The 14682-nt window shown below is 43.1% G+C and overlaps 1 protein-coding gene across 8 annotated transcripts in view; it reads right to left on the reverse strand.

Moving 5' to 3' along the window:
• The window catches only part of LOC135904224 (uncharacterized), a 107277-nt gene that overhangs the window by 42342 nt on the left and 50253 nt on the right, over positions 1-14682 (reverse strand). For 7 of the 8 annotated variants that reach the window (XR_010565047.2, XR_010565046.2, XR_010565050.1 and 4 more), the window contains one exon: positions 4382-4439. The exons of the other annotated variant lie outside the window; for it this stretch is intronic. Coding sequence is in view for 1 of the 7 variants with exons in the window: in XM_065434860.1 (XP_065290932.1) it covers positions 4390-4439 (50 nt within the window). In the remaining 6 variants the exon portion in view is untranslated. The remainder of the gene's footprint in view (positions 1-4381; positions 4440-14682) is intronic. 8 annotated transcript variants of the gene reach the window in all.

The following is a 14682-nucleotide window of genomic DNA, read 5'->3' on the forward strand; positions in this document are numbered from 1 at the left end:
TTTGCATGAAAACCACGTCAGGAAAACATTATTTGAAAAATCCGGAGAAAGCACTCTTGACCCGATATTGCACGTGAGCAGTACTCACGGCTGCGACCGAAAAACTTATTCATTTTTTCTGTCATAAGTTGCAGGCACAGTTCTCACGCATTTTTTTCCCTTTGGAATATCTCTTTCCTTTGAAATATTCAGCTTGCCACTCTTTCGTACTGTCGCCACATTGGCTTTGAAGTTTTTTCATGCTGTGTACCTCTCCACAATTTCCTTTACTCACCAGCTTCAGCACACCTCCTAGACCAACATGAACGTAACACCATCCTGTCTGAATGTGTCTCCTTCTCATCACTGCACGGAGTCTTCTAAATATTACTTTTTTCCATACTGTAGAACTTTGAAATACTTTACTTTCTCATGTTCGTTCTCTGTCACTTGCTTCAATATTTTCTCTAAGGTACTTTTGGTCATTTCCACCACTTTGTATGTGATTGCTGGATGTTTTGAGCAATATGATGTGTTTTGTATTCGGTTGGTCCACTTTGGCACGTATTTTGGTTTGGGCAACGTAAAAAAAGCTGTGGTGCCCACATTTGTGTTGTCCATTGCCTTTCTTTTTGAGTGGCTGCCTTGTTACCAGTAACTTATACATGCCCTGTTTTGAGTTGAGGAATGTAATCACTTTCCATAACTTCATTGTAGTAGAAAATGTGTTTCATTTTCTTTTATTGGTGTTTTCATCTGGGCTGCTTTATTCTGATAGGATATATCCTCTACGGAACATCTCATCCAATTGCAATAATATATGTAATACCACAAAATGAATACTACAATTTCTGCTACAGAAAGTGTCACACATCATATGCACAGCTCTGCAATCACTCAGTGTTTAGGTGGCAGTTACTATTGAAAACTAGCCTTTCAACAAATGCACCATGTGTAATTCCTTATATCCTCGCCCCCGTTCAATGACTATAAAATTCACATTAGAATGTCACTCGCTAGGTTTGTACAGTGCTAGCGTCTTGGCCATCACGTACCAAGGTTAGCCTCTCAAAAGGGCAATTTTGCAATGGTGCAGCCCTGCAGAATTAGCTTGACCGCGGGGCACATCATTCAACGTGTATGACAACTGGCGACCTATTGCAGTATAGGAAATGGGCGTGTCATAGAATATCTAAGACAGACTATTTGTGGTATATTGCAATAACAGAATTTGGTTTTCAAAAATATCGAAATGCAGTCAAAGGTCACAGCATTGCACAGAATGGTGTTATGAAATTGTGATATAATTAGTGGTCATTGGGTAGGTTTGGTTTATGCATGAAATAATTTACACGTTGCAGAGGCCTCTATGCACCATGGTGGACTTTGCCTAATCAAGACGTATAGAAAAATAATAACAAAAGTGCGTAGACTAATGGGTGCTTCGTTGGAAAATACATTATGATATGTCTAGCACTTTCAATAACAGAAAAGCAATAAAGACATGAAAAACAGTATTCTATAGCCCGGAAAAAATCTAAAAGCAATTCTATATTCCTTAAATATGCCGCACTTTAGGAATTATTATTATTCTGTACTGAATATAGAGCTACTTGATATTGCCAATTAGGCTTTACGAAAACTATGCATTTAATTTTAAAGATATTTCTACTCATCTGCACTTAAAATTAATGGCATACATTTGACAAAATACCAAAGGATATGCGCTAAGCTCACTCTACAAGGCCTATTTAACATGACACGTTGTGTCAAAAAGTCTTCTTTCATATTTACCATATTGTACAAAACAAAGTGTTGGATTTGCTTTAGTATGTACCTTCGTATATTTTTTCTGGTAGGTTCTGTTTTCGTTCCTAACTAGAGCAATCCAGTACAACTACATTGCGATGAAGTGCATAGTTGAAGAGCCTACGGCTGATCTCTCAAAAGAATACCTTAATTCATCAGAATTGTAGCATAATGCTTTCTGCTATATTGGATGCTGTATAGCTTGCTGATTCACAGTATCATTCCTGCTTCAAAAGAAAAGCTCATTACTATACAAAATAAAGCGCTTAAGAGCTTCAATACTCGAAATTATATGTCCGAAGATAAACATTCTTGCTATCACTTTGTTCTTTTGGCACCTTGAAACTACACATGTAGAGGCCCAGGCAGCGCAATGAACCTAATTTATGCAATCTTGCTGATCTACAGCCAGCAGAAAGATTTGGCAACACACTTTTTACAATTGTGGCTTCATTAAAGAACATTTCCCTTCAGCACTTTTAGAATTTTGGTTGGGAATCATATGTTACCGCTCTCTAAACTTCAATATCGCATGTTTTATGTGCCACATACGTATGATTGTCATTTGCGGCCATTACACATAACTTACACAGGAACAAAATTTCAGTTTGCCATCACCATTCCATACTTGCTATTGGTCTCCTAACACCCACTGAGAAAAATTGATTTCCACTATGCTGACGGGTATAAGCAATTTACCATAGCCAGTACAGTATATTAGCGCATACATATCTATCATGGTTTACCATCACCATCATTGTTAAAGTTAAATTAACCGCAATATCACTTTAAACTCATATCGTTACAATAATGAAGACAGCATGATAAAAACTACATATAAAGTTATCAGGGTACAAAGGTAATACTTACGCATGCATCATGAAATATTATGCTGATATATTAGAATAAACATTATAACAGAAAATGCCATGTGCATGCAGTGAAAAATGGCACTACATGCAGTGGTACCATTTGGCAAATGAAACAACCATGTACACATTAGTACCTGCTATCATTACTGCACGTGCTGCTATCACTGACACACCTGTTATGTTCTCGCTGTCACATATATTCGCTCATTTTTCTTCCACTATGTGTACAACGATCCAACGAGTACGCTCACCATCCACCTAGCACGCACATCATTTACTCCCAATTATATGTCACCCAGTGCGTACACCTACCATTCAGACAGCACATGCATCATTCATCCACCACTCCCACAGGTCACACAGTATGTACCCACCATCCTCCCAGCATGCCCAGCATTCACACACCATTTACACAGGGCACCCAGTATGTACCCCAGCATCCGCCCAGTGCCTCCACTATTCACCCGGCCTGCCCGCCATTGAGACACATCCCGCTATCTACCACTGCACATCTTCTACCCAATATGCCCACGATGAAATCCATCATACCCACCATATTTTACACCAAACCTTGCCAATTTTACATCATGCCCAGCATAACATTCATGATGGGCAATGCTGATCTTCAGTTAGGTTAAGAAGACAAAAACTCCCAGTTCCCAATTGGCGTAATGATTTCATACCTTTCTTTCTTTATGACCCAACATTGAACACCATTTATTCCATGAGATACGCTCACGCAATAAATCTACCCCTGAGGAAACGTTGTGACACAACTGATTATGTACGCATTCTTTGCATGCACAAACAAGTAGAAATTAGCACGTTAATAGAGCTTATGAACTCACTGCAATGCACTGCATTCAAGCACTGAGGTTTGCTATCCCCCGTAGCATACCGGACGCTCACTTGGTTGACCTCCCTGCTTTTCTTCTCCTTGGTTTTTGTACCTTCGTCGGCAATGTTTACGTCCTTGTGGTAGAGAAAGCTTTGGCCTCTTTCAGAGTTCATTTATTTGTGAAGCAATTATGATACTATTCTTACAACTATGGCAAAAGTTTGAAAACGAAAGTGGTCTTGCTTTGTTCTCGGTTCTCATATAGTGCGGTAAAGCTGACACCGCACACTGAGATTCCTATCTTCAAGTATATAACGAGCGATTGTGAAAGCTCTTTACGTACAGTCAAACGGATTTTATCGCCTTCTATCGTAAAATTTATTAGTTTGCCGTAGATTGGTCTTGATTTGTACTGAACAGTGGAGCAAATCCCCAAGGAAATTAGATTGATACATTGTGAGCGAACGAAAGAGCGTGAAGGCTTAGGCTGCTTTAGTCTAGGCATCATCGTCTGCATGTTCAAATTTGTTGCTGTGTGGTGTGCACTTGTGTGCTTGTCATGTGTCGTCACAGCGCAAGAATATTTTCGCTGACTGTGTTTCACTTCGCGTACAAAATTTTGCACGCAGTGGCAATGAAGAAGTTGTCCTGCATTCGGGTGCACGATTGTGCTTGGATACGCTATAGCCTACACTCAACGTATAGTCTACTCGCGCTCATACCTTTCTCATGACGTAAGCCCTTTGTAATTTTATTTGTTTGATTTGCATAGCATAGCTGTTTAAATGTGTAGTAAGCTGGCATCACGAACAGAAATATTGTTTAAAAGCATGTAAACCATCTCAGGGCAAAAAATGGCTCGCGAATGGGAAAAAAGGATCACCTATCATTTCAGATGACGATCAAAATTTTCCGTGTGATGGTTATAACCTCTTGCTCACCTGCGTTGAAAAACGTAGAATAAAAGTGAATTAAATTGCGCACATACTTATATTGACGCTTGTACTAGCTTGAGAGCATACGGTATCCCATCATATAAACGTTATAGATAACAACGTAACCATGTGTGGTACTTGATGTCTTACTTGCATGCAGTTTTTATTCTAGTGACCAAAAATTTGTTAGCTCTGTTGTGTATTTTTTTTGCAGTCGATGTAACATTCAGAGCTAGTTTACTGACAAGAATGCGTCGACAGCCAAGATATCAATCGAAACAAAACATCTTGCTGCACCGCAAGCAGTTGCACCAAGGAAACTGCAACCTTGGTGCAACTGCTTGCGGTGCAGCAAGATGTTTTGTTTCGATTGATATCTTGGCTGTCGACGCATTCTTGTCAGTAAACTAGCTTTGAATGTTACATCGATTGCAAAAAAAATCTAAGCACCAGAAAAACGAATGCAATTATCATAGACGGTGTTTTATGAATATTTAGGTTGTATCGCTAAAGCGGAGAGCAGGCATGCACGAAAATCAAGTGGGTGTGTTATACATAGATGGAACGAAGTAACATATCATTACTAATTCATTATTTTCTTTTACAGAAAGACTAGAGGATGTTGCCCTGCTGGAGCTGAGAAAAGGTCTACTACCTGCCATGCTCCCACGTCTCTGAAGCTATTGCAATATTCTTGCCCTCAATTTGAGTGGATTTTTTCTATAAGATTTTCACTTCATGAATTAGGGCCATCAACTTTGCCGAGTAGCTGATCACTGTTAATGATGAGGGAGCGCTGGTGGAGAAGCACGTTTTCTGTATTACAAGACATCTGACAGAGGTCAATTGGGTTGCTATGTGAAGGTCTAATTATGTCAGCCAAATAAAATTAGCCATGTTAATACACTGATATCGTTAGATTCTGGTCTAGCAGGCAAAAATGATAAACAGGGAAAAATAATTTTAATTTGCTCTTGCTGGGTTGTGAAAAAAGTCATCCAAACTGTTACATATCAAATGGGACTTTTTTAGGTGTGTTCTGCAACACCGCAGTTCTGAATTGCTTTTGAGTTAAATGCTACTGCCATAATATCTCTTTAAAACATGCAGCAAGGTTTACCGTTGTAGAAGGGTGGCAACAACAGACATCTACTTAAACTAGAGCTCAAATGTAAAGATGAAGCGTTTCTGTGAGAGTGAATGCATAAACTTAAGGTTAAGCGCCAGTCTTATTGAGGCAGAGTTGGTTGGGCTAATCAATTTCATTTGGGCGCTGTGGCACAAGTGCGTGGGTCATGCTTGTATACATAAACATTGCATCGCTATTGCTTTATCAAGTGATGCCCCCACTTGCTAAAGTTTACACCGCTTACTGTTGAGAATCTCAATTTCTGTTGTAAAATGAGAGAGGTGGAGGCATCACAATTTTCGTTCACGCGTTCTTTGATGCAAGCGTTGCTTACTGCTTCAAGAAGCAGGATACACACCACGAGATTCATGTATACCCGATAAATAATTTAATAATGGCCTTATTATACGAAGTGATTTCGGTTTCGGTGTCTCGGCTCCGGCTAATGCTATGAAACTGTAGGAGAGAAAACACAACACGGCTTGGTGACGTGGGTCACAAAAAATGGTGACATAAAACCATGCTGCGCCATCTGCTCGCGCATACAACAGAGGTAAGCAACTTGTGACACGACGTGCATGTCGCGATTATTATAATTATTGCGAAGAGAGACAACAACGCTAAGAAAGCATTGCGGCTTGTGAGCATCGGTGATTCATTCCGAAGCGCCGCCAGCTCTAGCTTTGAAGTGAACCACAGGAGGCCTAGCGACGATCAGCGGAGGTGAGGCTGCTATCAGTGCCAGAGTAACCACTCCTCGGTCGCTGATTGGCCGCTTCGCCGTATGGCTGCAGTTTCAGTTTTATTATTGAAAGAATGTATGGCGATCAACCATTCCCGTGGGGTCTTCCGGATGTGGCGTTAGCATTATAGACAATTTGGCTCTCGCAGTAAGCGCTGACTTTCAATATGGCCAGACTATATGGCTCAGTAAAATAAAACCTGTACTCCGAAACCATAATTGCAGCTTTATAAAACTCATTTCTATTTCTAGCGATTGAGTTACTATCACTAAATTAATTCTAGATTTCTTCAGTGCAATATGATTACATAACTATGGCGCTTTCTCCAGCTCATTATCGTTTAGTGTCGGCATATGTACCTTCCATATATAGGAGGTCTAAAACTTCCCTTACGCAGGAGCTATCTATTATTTGGCTTAAGAACTCAATCCTCTTGTTATCACGCTAATCAGTATACTGACAGCGGTAGATTGGAGAGTGGCGATAGTAAATGCTAGCCTAGTTGGTTTTGATTTTTATCAGGTGGCCTGTGCATAATATAGCAGTGCTATGAATTTACCACATCTCCGTAAAATCCCACTTGACTGTAGTCCAAGGCAGTCTGGCGCTTTGCAGAGTTTCCGGCTTAGTTCCGGTGGCTCCGCGCCTATGGCCATATAACGGCTTCATTCAGTACCCGTTCGCGAAAGTTGACTTCGCGTACAACACCTAGGAAGCATTTAAGGTTACATTTTTTAGAGCGCAGCTCTTTGGCGTCCGTTCCTGGGTTTCGCGTCGTCGTCGGCGTCGGCCTCGTAACCAGCTCCGCCCCCCTTTCATCCCCTCAGCGCTAGCAGCGACCGACTGATACCGCTGGATGCCGCTGACGCCGCTAGAGAGTCAAGATAACGTGACTGCATAGAACACCGTCGCCGCCATGCAGAAAGAGGAGGAAAGGGTCCCCCCTCCCCCCTGTTGCTGTGAGTGGATCTCCTTTCGAAAGCGCAGGACGCACTATCTCGACGTGAATCGCTAACACGCCCTTGGCGGCGAGCAGTAGGAAACCTTCAATCGACAGATCGGGAGAGTTTATCGAAGGGAGAGGGGGGGGAGAGAGGGGTGTTCTATGCAGTCACGTTATCTTGACTCTCTAGCGGCGTCAGCGGCATCCAGCGGTATCAGTCGGTCGCTGCTAGCGCTGGAGGGATGAAAGGGGGGCGGGGACCCCCCCCCCCCCCCACTGTGCGCCGCAAAGTTGCCCAACGGCTTGCTGGTAGTAGCTGCCTACTTCGCCCCTACCGCACTCCCGAAAGACGTCGTGCACTTCCTGCAACTCGCATTAACCGTCCATCGATCCACACCGATGTTAGTAGTGGGGGACTTTAATGTTGACATAAAGACAAACAGCAATTTCCTAACACTTATGCGGGAGAACATCCCGTTCCTCTCGCTCGTAACGCCTCCCACGGCTGTGACAACCTCGCGAGGCACTTGTATAGATCTCGTCTTTGAGAATCAAGCATTGGTGTATTTCTTTTCATTAATAACAGAAAACAAACCGATGTAATTTTTATGGACTTTAAAAAAGCTTTTGATAAAGTCTCTCACAAGAAGTTATTGCACAAATTAGGGACAATATTAAATAACGAACAACTTTTAAACTGGATTGCCGCATACATTAACAATCGAAGACAGTTTGTTGTCTTTTATGGAGAAACTTCGGAAATTCTTGGTGTGGACTCAGGCGTTCCCCAGGGGTGTGTGCTTGGGCCCCTTCTTTTTCTTTTGTTTATTAATGATATTGTCTGCAACATTCCTGTCAAAATACGATTGTATGCCGATGACTGCGTGATTTACACTGAAGTGAACAGTACAGATGACCAAACTCTTTTAAATGATACACTCAACAAAATTGTTCAGTGGTGTGATATGTGGCAAATGTGTATAAACTATGAAAAAACAGTGTTCATGAGAGTTACTCACAAAAAAAGAACATTAACCTTTGTCTATTCTATCAACAGCAGTGTCCTTCACGAAGTACCTCATTACAAATACCTGGGCCTCTGGATAACAAGTAACCTAGACTGGACTAAACACACTGATTATGTCGTAAGAAATGCAAACTGTAAGTTGTTCTTTTTACGAAGAGCCTTAAAATTTAATTCTCCTGATGTCCGCATGACCGCATATAAAGCGCTTATTCTCCCATCATTAGATTATGCAGCCATAATCTGGGAGCCCTTCACTAGGACCAATATTAACAAGATTGAAAGCGTACAGAAAAAGGGTGTGCGATTCATATATAACAGCTGTGTACGTTCTTCTGTTTCTGCCCTTTTAACCAGAGCAAACTTGCCACAAATAACGCAAAAAAACCGGTCATCTAGGCTAAAATTTATGTATCAGATGGTAAAGGGGCACTATAAGTTAGACACTTCAGACGAAGAGGTAATAACCTTTTCATCCGGGTATGCCACTAGACAAAGACACCAATTAACAATTGCTCCGTTTCGCACACGTAACAACTCCTTTAAATACTCTTTCTTTCCGCGGACAATAACTGAATGGAACCAGCTTACTAACACCCAAGTTCAACAGCCTTCACTTACCTTGTTTACATCGTGTCTAACTTAGTATTTACCATATGCCTTCTATTTTAGTTTATATTAGTTTATTTACTCTTATGTACCTATGTATTGGTCGGTTGCCTTTTTTTGTGATCTTTTCAACACTTGTACCCTCCTGCCAAAATCCCCAAAGTGGGATTGCAGTATCAATAAATAAATAAAATAAATAAAATACGGTTTTGACACACAGGTGGCACCATACCTGTAAATCAATTCCGCTTCGTTGATTTATCACGTGAACGGATTAGGCTTTTTGCTCACGAGTGAGCGAGCAACATGTACCGGTATACACGTGACCGTATTTGTGGCGTTTGCCTTATTGTGCCTACAATTTCTATAGTGGGCATCCGAAAAAGCCCCTGTCATTGCAATCATATTGTAGCGATGCTTGCGTAGGCTTTCAGTAAGAGAATCTCCGCTCTGACAAACATAGTTGGACCCACAGTTCAAAGGCAGATTATAAACTATTCCTCCTGCACCGTCAACGAACTATAACTAATGTCTCTTATTACATGGAGGCTCTTTGGGGGAAGACGCGCCGGTCAATCTGCACAAAGACTGCAGTTTATCGGGAGCGAAAAAAAACTTTTGCAGTGGTCCACTGGCCAATCCTTTTCATTCAATGCGATAAGCTGTGGATATACGGAATAACCACGACTTTTTGCTAAAGTGTGGAAGGCGTGGTGATAATAGTGGTGATTTCACGTGAAATACTTGAAAATGTAAAAATACTTTAAATACGTGAAAAAATATGTCAAGGTATCATTCGAGGAGGAGACGTATGTCCGTGGCCTGTGCAGAGGTGAGGTCAGGTAAAATCATCTTCGCCAAGTCATCCGTTAAGGAACCAGAGCTGTGAGCTGCAATTGGTGCTAAGAAACCGCTCTCGGCATTCAGACTTTCAATGTCAAATTCGGAAGTATTAGAAATGCTGACCAGGAAAATGACGGCTGGAAGCACTTGAGGGCACAGGATGAAATTCCGAAGCGGAAGAACGACGTTGTTATTAGTAATCGTCACCAGCGTATGCGAAAGAGCAACGTTCCGGTGCAAAAGCATGTCGGTGATGGGGCGAAAGACATGTTCACCGTTGGGAATCTGTAGCTGTGAAGTGAAAGCGACGTAAGTGACTCGCTCAGGTGACAGACGCATATCTCGAAGCGAACACAAGTGCGGTGGAGTGGTGCTCTGAGCATCGGCTACTTGAGGCAGTTCTAACTGAAGAACGCCGGTTGCGCAGTCGATGAGAGCGGAATCATAGGATAAAAAGCTCTATCCGACGATGATGTCATGAGGGCAATTGTCGATCACAGCAAAGGAAACAGAAGTAGGGCGGCTGGCTATACTTATACGCGCAGTACACATTCCAAGTACAACCAGCACGCCGCCGTCGGCCACACGAAGCACTCGGGCAGCTGCTGGGGTGAGGACCTTCTTTAAACGTCTACGTAGGCCAGCACTCATCACAGGTACGTGGGCTCTAGTGTTGACGAGTGCTCGGACAGGTAAGACGTCTGTTTTAACGTCAATTGCACGTAACTTTGTGGGCACAGACAGAGGATTCGCTGCAGTAGTGGGCAATGCAGCACCACCTCTCAGGGCTGCATTTCTTAGTTTCCCGAAAGGGGGCGGAGAAAAGCCACAGGGGTCGAAAGGGGACGTGGCTGCGGCGAACGAGAAGATGAGCAACGTATTTGTGGTGAACGAGACGGGTGTGCGCGTGGCGATGGTGAGCGACTGTACCACGTGTTCCTAGCAGAGTTGCCGGCTCTGTTAGACTCGGCGGTGGGCGAAACATTGCGGGCATTTCCATTTAAAACGGGTCAGGTTGGTTGGCGTGCGAATGTGTTGAGGGCCACGAGTAGCGACAGTGTCTGGCGACATGGCCAATTCGGCGACAGGTGAAACATATCTGCTGGTCGTCCGCTGTTCTCCACTCAGTCGGGTTGCGATAACGCGGAGAGAAGCGTCGGAGTGGAACGAACATAGTAGAAGGGCATTCGTTGGCTCTACAGTTGGTGACAGCCCAAACAGAATTTAGGCCAAAGTTTTCAAGTCCTCGTCGAACGATGGCTTGCATGAGGGGATGTGAAAAAGAAGTAGCAGCAGGGCTCCGCGATCAGAAAGCTGAGGGTGCCATCGCGTCCAGTTGACTTCCAACGATTCGCACCACAAATCCCTGTGAGAGCCTATGCTTATATCACTTGAAGAAAGGGTTCTGTTTGCAAGACAGTAATGTGTTGGTTCTTTCTTCAACAGACACGCACCAGAGGAAAAAAAAGAACAGTTCAACAAAACGACCTCGCGTATCTATACGAGAGTCGCAACAGGCAGCTATGTGCATTGAAATCGCAAATAACAACATCAGATTCAGGCAAGATTCTGGCAAGGACGACCCACTTTTCAGTACAATAGAAACTAAAACAGGCAGACTCAACTCCTCTTTATATATACGCGAATATAAGTATTCTCGTGATTGGCTTAAGAATCATGTATGCATATATCAAGTGTGGTATTCGAGCTGTAAGTATTAGCATTAACAATAAACAAGTTATAGAAAGAAATGAATTTTCTAGCAGTGAATTATATGCAGTTCTGACATTGTATGAACATACAAGGAGTAGCATATATATATATATATATATATATATATATATATATATATATATATATATATATATATATATATAATTTGTTTACGTTCTCCGTGGTGTTCGTAGTATTGGCATTTTCGATGCGTCAGTCAGTTTCTTCTATTGCAACTGCGACGCGAAATGCGCCAATCATACCAACGTACTGGCTTGCCCGTTAGTAAGGGGGTTTCCCCGTGCCACATGGGGGTGAAACACCCGAAAGGGGGTTCTATGCCACATTTGACCATGGTCTAATGGTTTCAATGTCAAGCTTGCGTGCTCGATATCTTTACTCAAATCCTGCTGTCGGACAACTTAATAACGCTCATTTCCCTTTTATAACGCCGTACCTTCTCGAAAATTGTGAGTTCGTAAAGCCACAGTAAATCTAGTACTGTGAGAATTATATGCTTCTGAAGATAAACGCGTGGATTCTGCCACATGATAAATATTGATATAGAAGCCTTGCGTTCAGAGGTTAATAGAAAGACGATGACATGGCTGTGGCTGCTCTTTACCAAAACCGGCGCAGTTGCTATCGCGATCCTGGCGCTTATCGCCACAACAGGTTGACCACAATTAGGCATAACCAGATTCAATACTTGACGTAAAGCAACAATGTATTCGGTGGTAGGACCCAATGTGAAATCGATGCTGGCAAAGTACCAGTCTTGAAATTCTTGCAAATGATGTGCTGCGATGCAGCGGGCAACGCGGCAACGTAGCAGACAGAAGAAAAAGCTTTCGCAAAACAAATTTTTCAAAAAACGCTAGCCGAAGCCTCTAACCGGGAACATATAATCGTTTTTGCACTGATGGTGCACGAAAAATTAACTTCAAAAGTTGATTCATAATGCACTTTGACTCGATGACACCTACTTCACACCTTAGATGAAGCTGCAGAACGTCTTCTATTGTCTGCATACAGCGCCAAAATAGCAGCACTACGCACATGTCTGCTCAGTCATAGCATCCTATGTACTTTCAAGCCAACCCATCCGCGCGATGGGAGCAGGGCCCCGGCAATGGCCCCTAGTTCCGACGCTCGCCACTAGTCAAAGATGAAACGCCAGAATATTTGAAGCTCGGGCAAGTTATGAATACACAAAAACATAGCGGAGCAAATATTCGCCACAACGTGAAGTATGTGTCTCGTACAGCAAACATCCGGTGACCATCCAGCTCATCGTAATGCAATGCGAAGTTATTCACCCAGCAAGGCCAGTACGTAACTTAGACCTTCCAGAAAGGCTTAGATTTAAAGCGAATGGAGACATTTACGTGTGACCAGTCAATATAAGCAAGAGTAATATTGGAAGATTACCAGAGAAGACATCGATACAACGGATTCGTTACAGGCATAGGCAGAGGTATAACGTGTGGAGATGTACAATGAAAAGAATGTGTAGCATACCTGAATAGCTCGACTAGATCGTGTGACTATTGTCACCGCCCCGTTTCAGAGAGGATGCCAATTAATGATCATCATCGTCAGAGCAGATAATGGTGTAACTCTCCTTTCACTAGATCTAGCGTTCTTTCTGCGCACTTTCTATCGCTATGCTTTGCTGCAGCCTGCTGCACACAACTGCGTTTGCGCAAAAAATGTCTACGAGAACCGAACAAGTGCATAAAATTCGTCTAATTCATCCCAAGGACGCTTGCGTGCAGTTTTACATAGTCAAGGTGTATCACGAGCAACTCATGCAAGAAATCATTAGGAAGTTCCAAAATGCATCCCAAATGCAAATATTGCGCTCATGACAAGCTACAGCTTGTAACCATCAAGGAAAGTTGTTTTAGGGACATATTGGTTTTTCTTCGTTAGATTCATGCCAATATTAGCTACCAAAGGCTAAAAGAAGCTTCTTCAGAATTTTCTGAAACGCGTTCTGGTCATTGGTCATTGGAAACGCGTTCTGGTCATTCATTACATAGAGGCTTCACGGTGTCACAGCAAGTGAGCACCGTCGCCGCGAATGTCACGCACCAAACACTGCCATGTCGCATTCATCCTAAAGGACACTGATTGAACGCCAGTATTAACTAGAATTCTGAGCTTTCAGCAGGTGATATAGATTTAGATACACCCACCGCTACCTTCAGACGGCAGTATTAAGCGAGAACACACGTAAATCCTTTGAGGCAGGCAGGGATGTGAGCAACGGAACGAAAGGTAGAAGCGCTGCTATGTTGCTTGTGCGGCCGAAGAGCAATGAGACCGTACGAGCGACGAGTCCCTAACAAATACTAGGTTTTAAAAGAGAACCTTTTCTTTGCGAACATCGCCGGGTTTTAGGTGCTGTGGGAGCTGCGTGGTTTTTCTTTTGCCGAATTGTATAACCTATCACGTCGGATGAGGCGTGCTTCGACGCCACTGTGTTCCTTACATCACCAGCCGATGACTCTGGTCTCCGCGCCTCCGCCTCTAGTAAAGCAATGAAGGGGGCTAGTTGGTGAACGTTCATGGTTATATTGCGCTCAGTTTTACACAGACGATATTAAGAAAGGACAGGACGTGGACGGACGTAGCGCAAGTCCGTCCACGTCCTGTCCTTTCTTAATATCGTCTGTGTAAAACTGAGCGCAATATAACCATGAGCATCCGCCTCTGTGGTGGCACCGGCTGCACGGAGTAAACAAAAAGGGACAGGAAGATTGCGGTTGCATGGAAATAAGGAAGTAACCCCTTCTTGTGAATAAAGTGGACACGTATTGTTCTGTGAGCGCATGCGCATGCTGCCTTTGAAACCATGATGCTTTCATGGTGCCCGTCCGTGCTGGCTGTTAGCAACTCCGCTTAACAATATGCTTGGTATAATTTTGTGCATCTGCGCTTCAGTATGTCTATGTGCGTGTGCGCATGTGTGCGCACATGGGTGTACTCATGTTTCGCCTCGCTGTGCACTCACGAAAAGCTTCCCTGTATATTTCCAACTTGCCGGATTAGCTGAATCTGCCGAAGCAAGGGTCAAAGGAAGGGCGCTAGGTGAAAGCCTCGACAGCTTCGACCTAGTGCAAGTGCGCACACAGCATTGCCTGCTCAATGCATAGCATGGTGCCACAGTGTTGCGCTCTAAACTAGTCAATTAGAGAAATTGAAACTAAAACGCTACACCACAGGCAGCAAGTTACAGC

The sequence above is a fragment of the Dermacentor albipictus genome, chromosome 10 (assembly GCF_038994185.2).
Source record: "Dermacentor albipictus isolate Rhodes 1998 colony chromosome 10, USDA_Dalb.pri_finalv2, whole genome shotgun sequence".
Classification (NCBI taxonomy): domain Eukaryota; kingdom Metazoa; phylum Arthropoda; class Arachnida; order Ixodida; family Ixodidae; genus Dermacentor; species Dermacentor albipictus.